Raw genomic sequence first — 20742 nt, 5'->3', positions numbered from 1 at the left:
TCTTGCTTCTGTCTCTGATTAGTCCCTCAGTTCATTAGACACTAATAGTGAAAGTAAGGGCTAGAGGACTGAGTCAGTTGCTCTGAACTAATATACATTTAAAAAGTGGACAAAAAGCACCTCCCAGCACCAGGATATTTACCAACACTCTAAATAACTTACGGAATACCCAGAAATTCAAAGAAAACATCCCGAGCAGTTTTCACATCTCATATGAAACCACTAATATTTCTCAAAATGTTGCTCCAAATGATGTGAGATTTCAGACATTTTATGGGCATGGATACCTTTAGAAGCAGCCTAAGGTAGATTCTTCTGTTTTGTTCTCCACTATACTGTATGAAAATGTGTAGTGGAAGATTGTTTTAATTCTCTTTATGGTGACACAATAATTAAGCATCTGAATTTTTAAACAAAGACATTTTAGCAGGAGTTTGAGTTATTTGAAATCAGCAATATGTGTATTTGTGGTAGGCTGTGTGTTTTTTTACTAAAAGTAGGCAAAAGTATATGAAAAATGAGAAACAGTACAAGTACTCATTTTAATGATACACAATAAGTTGTATGGATTTCTGAATGTATACATGTATCTGCTTATGACTTTATGATAAATACCAATAGAAGAGAATATTTGTAAATATTTGTAAAGAATATTTGTAAACAGGATCATGGGAAAGTTGAGTGCCACCACGTGTGTACTGGACTTGTGTCCCTCCTGGCTAGCTTATGCGGCCCGTGAGGTGACATGCGATTGGATCCAGGCACTAACAATGGCATCCTTGGATGAGGGGATCTTCCCTGCTGCCCTGAAAGAGGCGGTGGTGAGACCCCTCCTCAAGAAACCTGTCTTGGATCCAACTATATTGGATAACTTTCATCCGGTCTCCAACCTTCGCTTTGTAACGAAGGTTGTTGAGAGGGTGGTGGCATGGCAGCTCCCATTGGCCCTGGAGGATACAGACTACCTGGATCTGTACCAATCGGGTTTCAGGCCGAGGTACAGCACGGAGACATAATTGGTCGTACTGGTGGATGATCTTTGGAGGGCTCAGGACAGGGGATATTCCTCTGTTCTGGTCCTCTTGGATCTTTCAGCAGCGTTTGATACCATCGACCATGGTATCTTGCTGCAACGGCTCGAGGGGTTGGGAGTGGGAGGCACTGTTCTACAGTGGTTCTCCTCCTATCTCTCGGGCCGTATGCAAGCGGTGTTGGCGGGGGAAGAGGTCGGCTATGAGGCCCCTCACTTGTGGGGTGCCCCAGGGGTCGGTTTCTCACCTCTCCTGTTCAACATCTATATGAAGCCGCTTGGGAAGATCATCCGTGTTTTTGGGGTGCAGTATCATCAGTACGCTGATGATACACAGCTTTTTATATCCACCCCAAACCAGCCCAGTGATGCCCTCGACGTGATGTCCCATTGCCTGGAAGCGGTAGGGACCTGGATGGGGAGGAACAGGCTTCGACTCAACCCTGCCAAGACTGAATGGCTGTGGGTACTGGCATCTTGTTCTGATCGAGATGTTCCATCGTTGACCATCGGGGTGAGGTGTTACCCCCTGTGGATAGGGCCCGCAACTTGGGAGTCCTCCTGGATTCACGGTTGTCTCTGGAAGACCATGTGATGACCGTGACCAGGGGGGCATTTGCCCAGGTTCGCCTTGTGCGACAGTTGCGCCCTTACTTGGACCAAGATGCCCTATGCACTGTTACTCATGCGCTGGTCACCTCCCGTCTTGACTACTGCAGTGCTCTCTACCTAGGGCTGCCCTTGAAGACCACTCGAAGGCTTCAGCTAGTCCAGAATGCAGCCATGCGGGTTGTGATGGGAGCGCCCCGACACTCCCATGTTACACCCCTCCTGCATGGCTTCATTGGTTACCGGTTGCCCTTTGGGTGAGGTTCAAGGTGCTGGTTATCACCTATAAAGCCCTTCATGGCCTAGGCCCGGGATGCCTGTCGGACCCCCTGCAGCCAGCAACAATCCCCAATCGCCCGGTGCGTTCCCACAGACAGGGCCTCCTCAGGGTGCCGTCGGCCAGACAGTGTCGGCTGGCGACCCCCAGGGAGAGAGCTTTCTCTGTGGGCGCACCCACCCTCTGGAACCAACTTCTGTTGGAGCTCCGGATGGCCCCTGACCTTCGCTTGTTCCGCCGCGAGTTGAAGACCTGGTTGTTCCGTAGCCTGGACTGATGGGGGGGGGGGGGGTTTAATGAATTTTAAACTGTTTTAAACTGGGTTTTAACTCTATATCGTTTTAATAGGAATTATGCTTTTTACTGTTGTGAGCCACCCTGAGTCCTCGAAGATAGGGCGGCATATAAATTGCATAAAATAAATAAATAAATAAATCAGGGTTGAATTGTGGGGCCCTTGGGGCCTTCTGAGTTTGGGTCTTTTCTTTTTTTTTCTGTTTTCATTACCAAACTAGGTAACATCATCAGTGCTAGTACGGAGTAGGGTTTGCTCTTACAAATTGATAAATATATCATAAATTCTTGGTCTTGCAACCGGATTCATATTACCTTAAAGCAAGTCATGCTGAACATAGTGAACCTCATTTCTGAATAAAATTGTACTGTAGCCTATTGTAAATCATTTACATTCAATGGTGCTGCTAGGTATGAGGTCCTAGGAAAACTGCTCTTGGGTCTCACACATATACTCCTTAGAGCAGCGGTCCCCAACCTTTCTGGTACCAGGGACCAGCTTCATGGAAGACAATTTTTCCACAGATGGTAGGGGGGAATGGTTTCATCTGCAACCTAAATCCTGCACATGAGCAGATGAAGCTTTGCTTTCTCACTTGCTGCTTGCACGACTCGGTTCCTAGCACTGGTCCTAGTACTGGTCCATGGCCTGGGGCTTGGGGACATCTGCCTTAGAGAACACCTTCCTTTTGCTCATTTTATCCTTCCAGTACTTTCTTTTCTTTTCCCCTTCTTCCTATTTTATTTATTATCCAATTCCTCTTCTTATCAGACTGGTAAATGATATAATGTCTGTGTTGCAGATAGTACACTTGTATTTAGCTTGTCACGTCCTATCAGCCTGATTACTCACATGACAGTTGCAATGAGCATCCAAAACTGGACAGAGCAGATAATTGGAATCATTCCTAATAATCTTGCACATACTTCACTTATTCTGCATTGAATCCTAATAAAAATCTGATGACTCTAAAAAAGCTCCATCTGCCCCACCAGAAAAAAAAATTTCTAAGATCTTCTGTAGCTAGTCTCTGTAGAGCCTCACCAATATATTTCCACATTCATAAGTTCAAACCAGTTGTCACAGAAGTAGTTAAGAGAGTTGCTGAGCTGTACCACTTTAGACCACAAGATTTATTTATTCCTGCGCTTATTTATTGTACTCCACCTTTATTATTTTTACAAATAACTCAAGGTAGCAAACATATCCAACACAACTTTGTCCTCCTATTTTCCCCATAACAACCTTGTGAGTTGGGTTGGGCTGAGAGTGTGAGTAGCCCAGAGTCACCGGGCTGCCTTTTACGGTTAAGAATCACGTGGTACATTCTTCAAAGAAACAGAATAAAGATGTCTGGCATCTTCCAGGTTTCTTAAAGAAAGGACTATTTTTATTTATGGTGAAGAGGCAGCCAGTACTAAGAGCCACATTTTCAATTAGAAGTGGTACAAGCCAACGAATGTTTACCATCTCAGTAAAAATAAGTCTTTACTCATAAGAACTAGGTCATTCATTGGAAATAGTTTTCCAAGTGGAATTTGTATAGATGTCCGCTGTGACCAAAAGAAACAAGCTAAATAATACAACTACGGCAAAGTCATAAATCTTTAAAGCATAGAATGTACAAAGCAGTGGGTTTCTTTTACAGTGGCTTGTAAATTTTCCCTATCAGTCTTTCTGGGAGCACATTCATTTTGTTGACCCTGTCTATTACCCTTTGCTTTGTTATCATCTGTAGCTTTTTATCTTTGTAGGAACTGTCAACTCAAATCACTTTGCACCAGGACACTATGCAGAAATTGCTTTCAGAGCCTCGTTTACTGGAGCTCCAGCGCCGGGGAGGCTCCTTGCTGGCACGGCTACCCCCATCAGGACCCTGCAGGTGAGCACCAGTTTGAGAAGATAATACAGGTAGTACTCGACATACAACAGTTCATTTAGTGACCATTCAAAGTTACAATGGCACTGAAAAAAGTGACATCATTTTTCACATAAATTTTTAACAACTGTTGCAGCATCCCCATGGTCACGTGATCAAAACTTGAATGCTTGGCAGCTGGTTCCTATTTATGACCGTTGCAGTGGCCCAGGGTCACGTGATCAGCTTTTGTGACCTTCTGACAAGCAAAGTCAACGGAGAAGCCAGATTTACTTAACAAAACGTTCCTAACTTAATAACTGTAATAATTCACTTAACAACTGGGGGGAATAAAGGTCACAAATGGGGCAAAACTCACTTTACAAATGTTTCACTTAGCAGCATAAATTTTGGGCTCAACTGTGGTCGTAAGCCAAGGACTACTTGTACAGCAATAGTGCAGATGCTCTTTGCCTCCTTTTCTAAAACATTCCACATTCCTTTTGGGTTATCTAAGGTATGTAAAATTACCTGTGGATGAAAAAATCCCAACAACTCTTAAGTACTCTTCACTGTTCTACAGTGAGCTCTCCTGTGCTGTAAATTTGTATAATAAAGTGATATCAGGAGGTGATTGTATTGGCTGCTTTATGTGTAGGCTGGAATAAGAGTTTGATAACTTGCTATTATAATGAAAACAATTTCTTGGTTACATGAGTATAGCCACCATGGTAAGTCGGCTGAAGTACTAATTATATTTTATCTGAATATTTCTCCACCTATGTCTCTGTTGTGGGATATACTCCTTTGCTTCTTATCTTAATAGGGCCGTTACAGAAATTCTTTTCCTATGAAAAACAAGGTTTTTTTGAAAGTCCATTAAGAAGGTATTATATACATTAGCAGAATACTGCAGTTTCTTCCTAAAGTTTAAGAAGGGATGTGGAAAGGCAATATTTGCCTTGTTTTAAGCCTTCAGAAAAAAAAATAAAAAACTACAAAACACCCTTGTAAGCACCCAGCACTCCAGCCTAGAAATATGTTGAATTTCTAGCCAATTCCCTATCCTTCGCCTTTGTTCTTCATAGTTAATGAAGAATTATTTAGATAACTCTTGCTAGATGTTTATCTAAAAACTTTTTAAAAAATATTCTTCTCACATTTGCCCTTTAAAACACAAACGATGGGCAGTTGGCATCCCTCCATCCAACTGTTCGTGAATTGTAATTCCTAGGATACATTGGAGAGTCTGGTGAGAACTGCTGAGAATTGTAGTTCATCAGCATTTGGAAATTCATTATGTCCAAATGGGTTCTGTCGGGGATTAATTTGTCTCTTTTGAGCTAATGCTCTTTTTAAAGTTGTGTTGCCCCAAAGTAATATTTTCTCCATCTTGTAGTAATCAAGCTGTGGATGCCACAAGGCTCTATCAAGAAGTGGATGAAGCCCTTCATGGACTTGTCCAACTCAGCAACCGGTGTCTTGAGTTATTGCAGCAGAAGAAGAAAAACATACAGGTAATTAATTACTAAGATTTGTTTCTCTGGGAAGAGTTGGCTGTACTGGATGTCTTTAAGCAAAAGAAATAATTAGACTTAAAGTTTGTATCCACTATAGGAGCTTTAAAAAAAATGAAGCTAGGCAGTTATTCTCCCCAAATGGAGTGGACTCTAGGACCAAAGCTTTCCTTTCCTCCTTTTTTTTAAAAAAATAATCTTGGTAATACACTCATGAGCAGTCAAGACTTAACGTTTCTTGAAATCCTGAGCCTTCTTGCTAGGGATTGTTGAATGAAATGAATGGCTGTGGAAACTGTCACCTCAAAAGCCTAATTTTCTTTAGACTTGAAATGAGTGGGAGGTAAAGTGGCTCTGTGGAGTTGGGAGTTAGGTGACTGAGGAAAAGAAGCTATGTAGGAGTTAGTGACTGAGGATAGGTGTTCCCAGTGATGGCAGAAATGCCACAGTGGTAGAATGTAATGATTTCAGCCTTCCTCAGAAGCTGAAAAATTTTTTAAATCAGCCTTTGCTAGTTCCAGCCATTGCTAACTATCCTGGAAAATGCAGACCACAAAGCTGGAAGGCTCCTGGTTCAAAGGGGGACACTTTACTGTTTCTCCAAAAAGACGACCCTCCTTGAAAAGAAGGCCTATCACGTTTTTGAGTACATGTAATCAAATTAAGCCCCACCCACAAAATTAGCCCTAATTAAGACCCTGCCAATCCCTGGGTTCAGGGGGCAGGACCAGGCACACAGGTAAAAAATAAGCTAAGTTGGGAATGGGGTGGTGGATGGAACTGCCCTACTTACCAGGCCTCGCACACCCCGACACCTGCCTCAGCTTCTTCTATGACCACTTCTTCTATGACCACTTCTATGACCACTCGCACACATCGCCCTGGCCGCTGTTTTGCCTTCAAATGCCTGTCAGAAGACATCTGCAGCTGATAACAAGAGCTCCGGATCGATCCTGTGGCAGGCATCTGAAGGTGAAATGGAGGTCGGGGCAATGCGTGCAAGTGGCGGCAAGCGGCTACAGAAGTTGGACCTGTCAGTGCCACCACTGCGAAGTGAGTCAATAATTAGAACCTTCCAAAAAGAAGGTGTTAGCTGTTATTTTCAAGAAAATAAGACCCGGCCTTCTCTTTGGTGAAACATGGGTACATATTTCAATTGATTAGTAAATTGGCTAAAAGAAACAGTGAAGGCAACATCTGGGATTGATCATGGTTGCCTTTTCCTTTTTTCCCCTCTAATCTCTCTTTCTCCATAGGTTCAGCAGGAAGGCAAAACATGCCTTCAGTCTGGTGACAGCAGTGTAGAAAAGAAGAGAAAGGGTGAGAAACCAGCTGAGGGGCTAGCTGAAGGAACATCCTTGGAGAAAAAACTATTACAAAACCCTAGATCTTCAGGGAAGTCACAGGTCACGCCTGAAGACAGTTCTATTCCCCGAGCGCGAGCCCGTGCATGCAGCATCAGTGCTTCTTCTTCACCTAAACATGGCTTGTTGCTTGGGGCCAAGTTTGGTTCCTCTTGCAGTTTAACTTCTCTCTTCCAGCCACTTACCAGTCCCAAGGGCTCCCCTTGCTGTTCTCCTGCCCGAAGCAATGCCCTAGACAGCAGGAAGAAAAGCCATGGGCCTCTCAACACTTCTAAAACACCTGCATCTCCAGCTAATAACCTGGCATTACGAGCCTTGAGTGATCCGGGGCGCCCTAGCGTTCATATACGTGGTCTGGAAGTAAGCAGCCGGGAACTAGCAGACAGGAGCTGTTCTCCCCGTGAACATGTACTGTTGGGACGCAGTAGAACTCATGTTGCTGAAGCACCATGGGGGGCCACACCTTGCATGGAAAGAAGGCGTTGCCTTGGGTGAGTAAGAGAGCAACAGAATTTGTGACTATTTTTTTGCTTAGCTGTTCCATAACAGAATGGTAGGATTAAAAAGTTGCTGATTGCCTGAAGGCTTCATTTAAAAAAAAAAGAATAATTAGAAGGTTTGATTCAAGACATTCTGATACCAGAACAGAAACTTTCAATGACTTCTTCCCTTCAGGACCGGTTCTTTGTCACCTCAGACAATAGTATAATAATGGCTTTTAAGCTGCAGGGAGCAAGATTTCGACTGATTATTAGGGAATTCTCAGACAATAAGAGCAATTCCACAGTGGAACCAATTACCTAGAGAGCTTCCTTGTGCTGGATGTTCTCAGACAAGAGCCTGAAAAATATTTGTTGGGGAGGTTTTACTTGGATTCCTGCACTGAGCACTGGAGTTGACCTTGGTGGGCTAAATGGTTCTTTTCACCTCAATATGAACATCACTTTGCTTTGTATTAGTCAGGCTTCAGGTATTGTATCCAGCTCTGGGCACCACACTTTAAGAAACAGACACACTGGAACACATTCAGGTAAGAGCAGTGAGGTTCTTCAGGGAATTCAAATAAAGTCTTATGAAGAGACATTGAAGGAATTGGAAATGTTTAGCCTTGAGAAGTATAAGGGGGGGGGGGAGAGTAGGCTAGCATGAAAGAATAACTTGAAAGGATTATCACACCAAAGAAAACTTAAGACCTATTCTCCATCAGTCCTGAATGCAGGATACCAAATAATGAATTCAACTCATAAGGCGGATTCCAATTGAATGTTAGAGAAAAACTGCCTAATAGAATAGCTCAAGCAGAAACAATTGCCCAGAAAAATGGTGAATTCCACTTCCCAAATATGTTCAAGCAAAGGCTAGACAACTATCTTTCAAAAAGGCTTAAATTTGGATTCTAGCATTAAGTAGGGAGTTGGATTTCATGCTCTAAGTGATTTCTTCTATCATTTACATAGAGCCAGGTCCTCTAAAAAAACTCCTCTGAAAAGCTCATTGTCATAGATTTGATTATTAACACGTTTTTGTGGAAGCTTGGTCTGCAGAGTTGATACTGAGTTGTCCTTGAGAGACAAGATAAGCTACCCTTCACTGCCAATTCTGTGGTGACCAAAATCCATTGTCAATAGCTAATCTACTAGCACACTGGTCAGCCACATCATAACGTAACAAACATCTTACAGTACTATCCTTTATACTATTTCCTGGTCTTCTTGTGTGTTCCTATTCTGCTTTAGGACTGTGCATGTTTAGAAAAGTATTGGTGAAAGCAGCACCTCTCTGCTATTCTTTAAAGCAACTAGTTATATTTTAGATTTCTACACAAACCTAAAAAAAAGTATGCTGTTATCTTAAAGAGCTGACATTGCTAATCTTAAAGCAACTACATCTTTTTCCCATTCTGGCACAGGAGTCTGAAAAATGATGAGCTGCTTTAATGCATAGCAGTGAGGTATTATACTTGTGCAAGATTTGAAGTCTCTTCTCTGAATGCATTGCTTTATTATGTATATACATCCCAGTGCGATCAAATGCATTTTAAATTTTGCGCAGTAGAGAAACACTGTACGGAATACCATATGACAGGTGATACAGTATATATATTTTAAATATATAAAAGAATCTGGAGGCACCTTGAACCAGAATCACACAAATTAAAATGAAATTATACATTTATAGATCTGCAGCATGGTTCAAAACACATAACGTTTTTTGGTGGGGGGAGGAGCAGTCTGGGACAGAAGCAGCTGATAACCCTTGTACTGAAGTTCTGTTGCCAGATGTGTTATAACATTCCTCGCTTCATAGACTTGGCTGTCACCAGATGGTTCAAGTACAGCTGAGTGACTTTGAATGTAACCATTCCTCCCTCTTTCTCCTCAGGGTCCAACAACAGCTTTTGGTTGAGCTGCTGGAGTGTGAGCGGGAGTACGTGGGTGCCCTTACCCAGCCCCTCTCTTTGTCTCAGGAGCCCGGGGGACAAGCTTGGACAGCCGAGTTAAGATGCCTGGGCAGTGCCCTCCGGGCCACGCGGGACCGGCTGCTGGCCTTCCATTCCAGCTGCCTCCTGAGCGAGTTGGAGGGGTGCATGAGCCACCCGTCATGCGCTGGCAGCTGCTTCCTGCGCCATGTGAGTGCTTCCTTTTCTCAGCTGCTACTCCACCTGCTGCATGCTGGGACCCATTTCCTGTATCAGAATTCCACCCCCTTCTTTCCTTCCTTTCTCACCCATCCACTGGCAAAGTTTCCTTAACCACATGACCATCTCTTGGTTCTGAAAGGCTTTTTTTTTTTTAATGTTCTGGCATATGTGAAGTAGCAGTGAAGCAGAGATTTCCTCTGAGCATATAGAGTTGCCTTTTCTCACCACTATAACTTAGAGTCTGTCGGTGTGATACCAACATTTAGGGAGCATAGCTTCCCAATAGCTTTTGTGTATGGGGCACATCTTTTAAAAATCAACAATATTTATTTGTTAATTTATATCTCCCCTTTATATAAGAGCTGAAAATGGGGAATATAGTATTGCTTCCTATTTTTCCCACAAAAACTGGTGGTAGGTTGGATTGAGGAGAGTGATTCATCCAGTCGCCCAATCAACATTGGTAGCTCAAGGTGGATCTGGTGCCAGTCCAGTGAATCACCTTGGCTTTCAAAATGCCCATACATGTCTTTAGTAATAGTAAAATCTCCTTTGAGTAGAGCATGAATCCTAACAGTCCTTGACTTACAACCATTAATTTAGTGACAGTTTGAAGTTACAGTGGCACTGAAAAATGTGATTTAAGACAGCTTTTCACATGATCATTGCAAAATCCTCCATGATCACATGAGAAAAAATTGGATGCTTGGCAACTGGTTCATATTTATGATGGTTGCAGTGTCCTGGGATCGTGTGATCATCTTTCATAACTTTCTGACAAGCAAAATCAATGGGGAAGCCAGATACACTTAATAACTGTTACTAATTTAACAACTGCAATGTTCACTTAAACAGCTGTGACAAGAAAGGTTATAAAATGGGGCAAAGCTCACTTAATAACTTTTAAAGTTAACTTTTTATAGTTCTTGTAAATCGAGAACTACATGTACATAAGTAGTTTGCCAATATCACATTGACTTTCATTGCTCTTTCAACTTCAAGTCTTCCTTCTCTGTTTTTTTTTTTTTTTTCCTTTTCTTCCATCTTTAACCTTTTGATAGGGCTACCAGATCTGGGCTGCAAAGCTCCAATCACTATAATAGATGGTTGCAAAGAAGTACAGAAGACTCTCTTTGCTGCCATGTAGTGGCTATCGTATCTTTTGTATCCAAGATATGGTAGCTCCAACCTTTGGTTGCTTTCTATATCCAGAGGGAATTGCTAGGATAAATTATCTCAAACTGATAAAAGTAAACCACCTCAATCTTCAATATAGCAGCAGGATAAATAGCCACTGTTCCTGGAGATATATCCGTCTGGTTTGAAGTAAGTGCAGGGCTGTCCATCTTTAAAAAGCTAAATAAAAGCTCCCTCCCTTTTTTAAAAAATTGGGGTTTTTAATCTTTGTTTTTTAAAGGCTATTCAGAAAGCACAATAATGGCCAAACTGCCTTTCTTTCTGGTCAGTTGTTTGGGAAAGTCTCTTTCAATTCAAGTGTTGCCCTTCTGTTTTGTCAGAATTATACTTGGCCTTGTGTTCTCCATGTTCTTTGTTTTCTTGTTCTACTACAGGAAACCGTCACCTACATGCCTGCTACAAAGTTTTTGCTTCTCTCCATTAATGAAAAGACCTCTTTTTTTTCAAAGAACCTATCACCTTATTAAAATGTTTTCTCCTGCGCCTTTACAAGTCTGATAATACAAATTATCAGGACAAGAGTTAATTAGCCTGGAAATAAATTGTTAAGGAATGTTAATTTCATAATTAATGCATGGAATTCAAAAGCAGCAAGGCTGAGAGAAAGAGATGGCAGCCCTTGTTTTGAGCTTTCTTGGAGGTAACATTTGTCCTGTTATAAAGAAGGAATAAGGGAAAAAACAAGCATACGTTGTCCCACAAGCTAGAGAGATGATTTTGCTCTGTTCCAATAGCCAGTTTTCCTGGAATTTGCCTGACTGTTGCTCCACTGATGAATGAGAGAGTCTCTGTCTCTCGCTGTCTCTCTCTCTCTTTCCTACCTTCAGAGAGAAGAGCTGCAACTGTATGCAATCTATGCCAAAGATCACCACAAGTTCCAGGCTGCCCTGGCTTTGCTTCGAAGCACTGGCAAGGTAAATGAGCTGCGGCCACGTGGCAGACAGAAATGGAATTTCCCTTTCTATCTTGAAAGGCCGGATGAATCGCTCAACTGCTAAAGAAACTGCTACTATTCATAAGAGGCCCTTTTTACTCATTAGCTCAGGTGTCCCTGAGGTTGGCATATTTATAGTTGCATTGAGAGTTTGATGATGCACAGCCTGCTTGCCATCCCCCAAAAAGCTTGACTTTGAGACATTTGTATAGTTTCATTCACTGTAGAAATCTGGATTATGAGATTTCCAGGAAATGATGGTATAACAGGTAATACCCAAGTGGTTTGTTTCTAGTGTTTCATTCTAGCCTTCTGCTTTTATCCTCTCCTTCCTGCAGAAAGGTCTGATGGAGCCACGCGAGGATGGACAAATAGCATACACTTTGCAGGTGCCTCTGGAACAACTGGAGCGCTACCGGCGCTTCCTAGGTGAACTTCTACATGAATGTGAGCTCGAGCAGGGGCCTGACCGCCAAGCCCTACAGGAGGCCCAGCAGCTGCTGGAGGCACAGAAGCAGCGAGGCAGAGATCTGCTGGCCATAGAGCAGATCCGAGGCTGTGAGGTGAGTGCAAAGGTGCTTCCATCACATGGTGCTGCATCTTTCCTGCTGCTTACTGTGCGTGTGCCGTTTCCTTCTATGCCACTTGTCTAAACCCACCAGGTTAATCTTTTCTGACACTTGCAAAGGTCTGTGTTGTTGCCAAACTCTTTATCTTCTTGGACTGTGCAAACCTCTAAATACTTAACAGTAAACACAAAAATTCTGGTGGGCAAAATTGGGGGAACTATCTCCCCACTCTTCTGAGAACTGGAGGGAATGGCAACCTTAGTTTCACGCATGTTCCTGTTCCTTTGCAGATGAAACTGTCTGAACAAGGGACATTGCTTCACCGTGGTGAACTCATTCTGTTGTCTGGACGCCGTAAATGCCAGCGGCACGTTTTCCTATTTGAACAGTTGCTACTCTTTACCAAATGTAAAGGAGCTGAGGGTGGCTATGTCTGCAAACTGGTCTTGCAGGTAGGTAAAGGGATTATCTCGAATAATATTTTCCCAGGCTTTAGGGGCTAGAAGTATAATTTGCGGCTATTTTAATCCACACTGATGAAATTATTGTCTGGAATAAGATGGCTTTAATTATCCGTTCAATAAATAGACATAATTGTCAGACTTGCACATGACAAATAGCTGAAATCCACTGCAAATGCAGTGTGGAAAAAAGGATTGGAGAGAAAAATAAAAAGCGGGGAAAGGAAGGGGTTGATTAAGTCACCAATAACTCAGCTGACATCAGGGAATAAAATTTCAATTCTTGGTGAAAGATCTTTCCAACCAGAAGGGTCCATTTTCTCCAGGATCACCTATTTCTCAGCTGTATATGTAGACTTACTTCCTGTTGCAGATGGTGCCGCAATATTTACTCAGAGATCTGGTTCATTATATTGCAGTGAGCAATGTGTTTAATAATGATTTACTGCATAAATTATAACTGATTGATGCTGCAGAACAGTTAAATGAAAATCAAATTACATTGCATCTGACTATGAACACTGCCACATTTTCTGTGGTTTCCTCTGTCTTCATATAGACTGCTTCCATGGGGTTAACGGAGAGCGTGGGTTCTAGTGGGTTACGTTTTGAGCTTTGGTTCGGAAGGGGATCATCCCGACAGGCCTATACATTGCAAGCAGCCTCTGCTGAAGTCAAGCATCAGTGGACAAATATTATAGCCCAACTACTCTGGAGACAAGGTATGAGCATGCCTGAGATGGTCAGCTCAATAGGGGAATGTTTTACTGGGGGGAGGGTTCGGGTTCTTAAAATCTTTTATTCTTGAAAGAAAAGAAAGTGATAAAAAGTTGCATAAAATCTATGTCAAAGATTAACAATAATTTTATTTTGAAAGACAATCAGTGGAGTTTTCTAGTGTCATTATCCCAGTAAGTTTAAAAAACTAGATCTGTCAGACAAAACAAATGCTACTTTGTGTGATCAAGGAGGTTTGAAACAATGGCACACTTTTGATGATGTCATTTGATCCCTAGCATCATGATGACTGGGATTTCTAGTTCGGCCTAATCTTGATACATTCCCATTTGCTTTTTTTGAGGGGGTTGGAGTTGCATGTGTGTGGATGGGGCCTTACATTTCAGGCAGTTGGCTGCTTCAGAACTGATAAGAAAAAAAGCAGTAACAAGCAGACTGGAACAGACAGTGCATTGATGCATTAACTCTAAGTAACTGCAAGCCTTATTGCCTTTACTATACACAAAATAAGACTTGCAGGGAAGAGTGGAACTAGATCTGCAGTGAAAACAGGTGGATTAATCTCAGAACCTTTTTATCTGCAGTCAGAAATCAAAGAGTGGACCAAAAAACATCTCCCTCACCTTGTTTGGCCCACATGAGTTTAAGATGGAGAAAGGCCTCAAAAATGTGGTTGGAATAACATTTTCTGTTAAAGAGATGGGAACAAATACTGGAGGGAGAGGTCTTCTTAAGGATAGGGGTGCTGAATCAAAATGCCTTGGATGTTTCTCTTTTTTTTCCCTCCTCTCACTTTTCTTCAGCTGCCCAGCCAAGTGTCTCAATGAGCTTGTCATCCTGCCCTTCTCAGCGCTTAGCTCCTCTGGGCCTTGGCCCTGGTCCCCCTCCTGGTTTGTCACTCCCTGGCCACTTTGAGGAAGAGGAATGGGACTTAGATGTCAAGCCCATCCCGAGAGGTAGCTATTCTTCTATCAACCCTCTCAAGAGATTGGTAGCTGCTTCTGCTGGTGCTTAACTGTGTTCTGTGTTCCTCTCAGCTCACACTTCTGGGTCAGAGGGAGCCTCCCCAAGCCACCATGAACCACTTAGGCAGGGGAGAAGTTCACTGCCTGGCAGCAGCTCTGCTTTAGGACACCATCAGTCGGTGAGTTTATTCAGGGTTGAAATGTTTTTTGGTGATAGGATTTGTAATTTTGAGTTCTTTCATTAATCTGATGATGCCTTTTCTTGACTATTATTTCAGGCTTTATGTGGGGAAAGGGAAATTGTGCTGGACTGGCATTCTACTTAAATTAACTTTGCGTTCAAAGGCATACAGAGGGAGGGTCTCAACCCAGACGTCTCATTACTATAATCAACATCCCCTAGAAGTGACCCCCCTCATTCCCTGGGGAGAAGTGCCTGCGAGTGAAATGCTGTGAATCAGAGAAATTATTAGCAGTTGAATCTGTTGATTATAGAGATCATTACTAAGAATGTGACCTGCCCTGAATGAAAGAGTGCCCCAAGTCTTTTCACCTACCATTGCCATTTCTGTCCCTTCACAAAGTTACAAAATACCATCTTTCAGTTACTGGTACCCTTCTGGTTATTTGAAGAGTTATGTGTTTTGTGTGCCAAATAGTATGATTCAGTTATTCCACCCCTTCCTCTCCAGGGTTCACTAGGCCATCCCTGATGGCTTCTGTTTTTTTCTTTATTTGCCAGAGCTTTGGCATTGCCGGCGAACCAGTGACCCCACTCTGAGGTTGGGGCGGCCAGGTACAGCCACCCTGCCAAACTTTTCTGCCTTTGTGCAACCTCCCACTCGTTATTGTATCTGCTCACTGCCATCCCCATTTCCCTAAGCTGCAGCACATAATATTCCCAAGAGCCTTTCTTTCAGTCTATATTACAGGGATACTTCAGGATGTCTGCTTCATCCCTGTTAAATGAGTGATTCTGTGTCCAGGTGCTCTTCCTTTTGTGTTCCACCGTCTTATAGCTTCTCTGTCCTGTGTGCCATCGCCATGCAGTTGTCCTTATATCACTATTGCTGTTTAAAATTCCTCTAATATCTATGAGCTGGCTAACATAATGGCTAACAGTGTGAGCTGGATAATGAAATATGAACCAATCTTGCAGAGTTGTTGTAACATAGTGAACAACTTGATACCTTCCATCATTGTAGACTGCGAGTTTCATCATCTCTTGCTGATGCTGATTGGAGCTGATGAGAGTAGAAATGAAACACATCTGCAGGAGATCAAGTTAGAAAGCAACCAAGCTGAAATGCTATGGACAGGATACTAAAAAAAAAGTGCTGTAAAGTGCTGCTTTCTAATTGCATGTTGGTTAGTACTATTTAATGCATAATGGTATTAAGAATTAAACCTCATATTAAATTTTGTAAGATCAGAATGAATTTTAAAGATTCAAATATAAAGTAGAGATGTGCGGATTGAATACTTGATAGGGAGGAATAGGACATATTTAAAATTTTGATGGATTTCTAGAGTCTGATTTGCTTTTTCTTTTTAGCGTTGGGTGTGGAGCCTGCATCGGAAACTCTTTTCTCCAGGAAGTCAAGGACGGCAAGATTCAGTTCCTAGGGATTCTGGGAACAGGACAGTTTGAGATCCTTGCAGAAACTTGGGGATTGGGACACAAATGGATGGTCATATTCAACAATATTGTGACTTAATCCTACCCATTTCCTGATGGCTCTTCTACCACTCCATAGAAGCATCTAGATCGGTCATACCCTACTGTGGGATTTCCATGTCCTGCCTGATTACTACTCATTGAGTGCCTTTTCTGCCATTTTCTTGGATTGTGAATTTCCTGGAAAGTTTTGATCAAGCTCACACTATTGATAGTAAGAGAGGCTATCAAGCAAGGAAGTTCAACTAGGGAACTCCCAGGTTCACCCAAATTAAAAGTTGCTGGGAAAAAGGGAACTTGGTGGGCTGAATCATCTTCTATTGAGCATCAAATGTGGTAATACCCAGAGTGTATGGATCTGTGCATTTATTGGTTACCCTATCTCCAGTCACACCTTCAGTCTTAAAATTGATTGGTATTTTGCTCTCTTCAATGGGTGTTGAAAGAAAAAATCTAGGCTGCAATAGGCAACTACAGCATCCATTTTCTGAACTTTCTTCAAGGTAATTCTAGAATAAAAGGAAGAAAGAGGGCATCTGGGCTACAGAGAGGGTTATGCGATTGTCATATTTAGAAGTACTCCCTTCTAAAATAGGATCAGATATCTTTAGGTGAGTTACTCAAGAACAGAAAAATAACAACAACAACAGTGTGAGAATGATGTACAGTATGCACAATGTCATTGACTTTCGCAAGATAAAATTTTTTCTGGGACTGTGCCACTTTAGAATGCAAAAAAGGTGCTTGTCAATTTAATATTGGGATTTTGAGTTTTTTTATTTTGCATCTTATTTTGTAGAGTAACTGGCATGGCAAGGAGAGTTAAGATATGTTAGATATCTATTTTGTTTGTTAATATTTCTATGCAGGGAGTTTTGATGAATAGTACTTAGTTAAAGCTACACCCCTACATTCTTGCAGTTTGAAAAAACATGAGAATCATTGTTTCATGATTATCCTGAGCATAAGGAAGAGATCCTTGAACTGCAAACATACACATTTAATTTTCAAGATTATTTTTGAGATGATTAAATAATATAACACCATGCCTTGTTTAAAGAACAAAATTTGTACAAAGCCAACTTCCATGTGAAAATCTATTGCAGTGTGAGTGAAAATATCAAAAACTGGGGAAAGAGGAATGGTTGCTTTTCCCTGTAGCATAAAGTTGGCTTACTTGTTTGGTTATTTTTACATGCAATTTACTGTAATTCTGACTGAGGGAAGTAATCTATAAAGAAGTACAAATGGTGCTATATTTAGAATTGAGCAAGAGTTTCTAATTTTTGAGGTGGGGGAGCAATGTGACTGTATTACTGGATACAGATAAGTTTTTTTTTTAATTTGGTAAGTTGAGTTATTTGGCATTTGTCCCTTTTTTATATATCCTCTAGGAATTTAATATAGGACTTTCTTTTATGCCCATATAGAAAAAGTGATAAAAATCATTGAGGTGAATCCATATTAAGATACTTGCACTTGTCTTAATAATTTTCAGTGGGAACAAAGGGCAATTCAATATTGGTCATATCTATTGTGATATTATTCCTTCAAAAGCAAACAAATTGTAAGAAGATGCAAGAAGTAATGTAGAATATAAATTCATAACTTTGGTATAATGCACTGAGACTGAACAGTATTAGTAGACATTTGAATATTGCCATAAATGCCACTAAATATATTGTGCCATGACTTCTCTTCTACTTTTTTAAAATACTGAGCTATCAGTTCCCAAAACTGGAAAGGGTTGCAATAGTATATAAGTATCTCTTTTGCTATTAATTTCTATTAATGAGGTGGGCCTATAATACTTTTTGGAGCAAATTATTTATTTTGTTTATAACCACTTTTGGATGGGCCTGGTGCTCATTTATGTTTGACCAGCATAAATTAATGGTGCTGAATTTAAACCTTGTTAAAGAGGCATCAAGGAAGTTTAATTTCTCACTATGCTGTCCATAAAGTTGTAAGATGCAACCTGAAGAGCAACTAGATGGGATGCTTAAATCTCTGCCAACTGATGGGTGAGACACATACAAACTGTCTCTTGCAAATTGTTTCTATCTTCTTGAATATTCTTTTAGTGTACAGTTTCTTTTAAAAAGAGCCACACTAGGATTACCCCAGTTGCATTCGTAACTGTTTTGTTTTCGGTTTAAATTTCAGATCTAGCTGATCACAGTAAGCTAAGCTAATTTAGATCTAGTTAGGAAACCTGGAAAGGACTATCAGGAAGTATCAGGGATATAGGTAAGCCTGGGAAGTCAAAGGACATTCTGGAAGACAGTGGCAAATCACTTCTGTGTTGTTGCTTTGCTCAAAGCCCTCAACAGACAGGTCTAGGAAGTAAATAGGAAATACACCCACCTAGTCAATAGGACCAACATGAAGGAGGTTTAATCTTTTAATGAGCTATAGTTTCAATGAAAATCATCTATTTCTCCAATTAACTATAGAGAAAAAAAAAGTTTCTCCAGGTAGCAACTGGAACTGTTTCCCTTCAGGCTGTTTGTCTTTCCCTGTGTAATCTAGTCCCAGTGACTCCCATCCTCCATGCTCCCCAGCTAGTATTAAAATATAAACAGTATTTGGGTTATTAACATACAATTAAGAATGCATAATTTGAGTTTTTGAGTAATTCCAATGGTGATTGATAGTGAATAAGGGACAGGATTCAGTATTCTTACCCTGGCTTTCCTTTTGCTGCTAAAATCAGATGGCGTTCTGTCCCTCTTTCATATTTGGGCCATACTTCATGCTTAAGTGGGGGGACCAGCAGCATATAATTGAGAGTAGTCCTGCTCCCTCTCCTCTAAATAATTCCTCTCTAAACAAAATGGGAAAGTGAGAAATAAGGTTTTGTTGGGAGTAAAAAATCTTTTAACATCCAGTCATTAGTGTGTATTTAGCCCAGATTTTTGTGGCAGCTACACTTCACACATATACTAGTTTCAAATTTTATGTTGTATTTCAGTACTACATACTGAGCAACAAATGAGAGAAGATGGGGACTCATTTGATGGAGATTGTGATTGCTTTGCGGGCTGTAAAGATGGGGAATGGTTTTAATTCTGCGGTTTAGAAAAATCAGAATTGGAATGGAATGTTCAGCATTTTCAGGCCCAATTTTCATGGGAAAAGTAAAATATGGGGATATCATGCACATTTTAATTTGAAGTGATTTAGTTATTACCTATGATAAACTCAAGGCATTGTAAGTACTAAACAGAGCGCTGATATTCCATCAGAGTTGCCTAACAAGATTATACTTCTTAGAAAAGCATGCTGAAACAATAATTTATGTTCTTCAGCTCTAAACGCTACAGTACTGTATTTTTTCTTCACACAAATAGCTTCCAATCTTATTTACTGCAGCTATAACTATAAATTTCCCTTTTACACTACATAACTCTCTTCTTTCTATATCTATCTGGTCTAATCAAAATCATAAGTTCATTTTTTTCTACTTCATGTAAAAGTCTGTAAGAGATTTTTAGTCAACAAGAAACATAGATAATATCTTTTCTCTGATCAAAGTCAATTTAGCATTTTCTTCACATTATCTTGATTCTCTATCAATTTTAAATGGAATATAAACAGCCAGGTTAATTTAGTTTGTTCTTAGATTTGGGTAGTTTTGTTTTTATATGTGGCTTTTATTATATCAACTGTATCATCCTTTAGACTTTTCTTTCACTTGGAGGGTTCTCTAATGGAGAAATTTCAGCCAGCTTTTATTTATAAATAGTGGATAGTTTTACAAGGCTGTAATTAGGTACTCATTTGACAGAAATCCTGTTGAAATCAGTCGGACTTCTGAGTTACAAATACAGTACATTGTTCATGTATATAGCTGTACCTGCACAGTTTTATTAAATCTTTTACCCACCTCCCTTAGCAAAGCAGGGTTTTTCAGCTCACAGTGTCATTTATCCATTTACTTGCCCTGAATAGCCCCCCCTCCCCCTTTAGGAGGAACAAAATGCCAAGCTGATTTGGCCTCTTTCCCATCTGTTTTCCTGACTTAGATATTTGGCTGGTGTGCTCACTTTCCCATTCTTTAGAGAGCTACATAAGAGGTAGATAAAACCTGACTTGTGGTTGCCTGGCAACCAGAATGTTCCTTTTCCTTGACTGACCTCAGTGGCTGAGCAGTAGCACTGAGAGGCCCTTCCATCAGACCACATGCCTGGAAGGACCATTCAGGTCTGCTTGTCAGCAGTGTGGTGCAACAAAGCAGACAGGGCTTGACTCTTACTCAGTGGTAGCACAACCTACCTGTTGCTGCTCACAAACTTGGCTGCTGCCCACGGCAGAATACAATGTTGGAGTGGAATTTTGCCTTCCTGTTCCTCCTTGTGCTTTTCAGAAGCCATCCAGCCTCCCACCCTTTGTCCCAGCAATGCTGTCTCAGCTCTACCAACCATAAAAGATAAGAAGGCTTTGGGATATGAAAATGACTGTGTGGTCAAGTACCAGTTAGTGATGCCAATCCCGGCCTGTGCTTCCAGTCAGGGCGCAGCAAAACAAAGCCGGTCTTTGCCTAACTATGCTGGGCTAACATTCTGCTCCCCTCCCTCCTGCCAGGGACACTCCCGTCATCCCAAAA

The 20742-nt window shown here is 41.2% G+C and overlaps 1 protein-coding gene across 6 annotated transcripts in view; it reads left to right on the top strand.

Annotated features, from left to right (window-relative positions):
• The window catches only part of ARHGEF40 (Rho guanine nucleotide exchange factor 40), a 44938-nt gene extending 27124 nt beyond the window's left edge, over positions 1-17814 (top strand). For 2 of the 6 annotated variants that reach the window (XM_034423043.3, XM_087891932.1), the window contains exons 9-19: positions 3966-4093; positions 5469-5586; positions 6843-7441; positions 9333-9579; positions 11616-11702; positions 12061-12285; positions 12582-12743; positions 13312-13474; positions 14294-14446; positions 14528-14634; positions 16011-17814. In XM_034423043.3, the coding sequence (XP_034278934.2) occupies positions 3966-4093; positions 5469-5586; positions 6843-7441; positions 9333-9579; positions 11616-11702; positions 12061-12285; positions 12582-12743; positions 13312-13474; positions 14294-14446; positions 14528-14634; positions 16011-16106 (2085 nt within the window). In that variant the 3' untranslated portion in view covers positions 16107-17814. Of the gene's footprint in view, positions 1-3965; positions 4094-5468; positions 5587-6842; positions 7442-9332; positions 9580-11615; positions 11703-12060; positions 12286-12581; positions 12744-13311; positions 13475-14293; positions 14447-14527; positions 14635-15197; positions 15252-16010 lie in introns of all 6 variants that reach the window. The other 4 variants (XM_087891930.1, XM_087891933.1, XM_087891929.1 and 1 more) reach the window with 3 other exon arrangements.
• The last annotated feature ends 2928 nt before the right edge of the window (positions 17815-20742 follow it).

Source organism: Pantherophis guttatus, chromosome 4, assembly GCF_059756535.1.
Source record: "Pantherophis guttatus breed Tessera chromosome 4, ASM5975653v1, whole genome shotgun sequence".
Taxonomy (NCBI): domain Eukaryota; kingdom Metazoa; phylum Chordata; class Lepidosauria; order Squamata; family Colubridae; genus Pantherophis; species Pantherophis guttatus.
The sequence above is the reverse complement of the archived record's forward strand: the minus strand, read 5'-3'. Positions and strand labels throughout refer to the sequence as shown.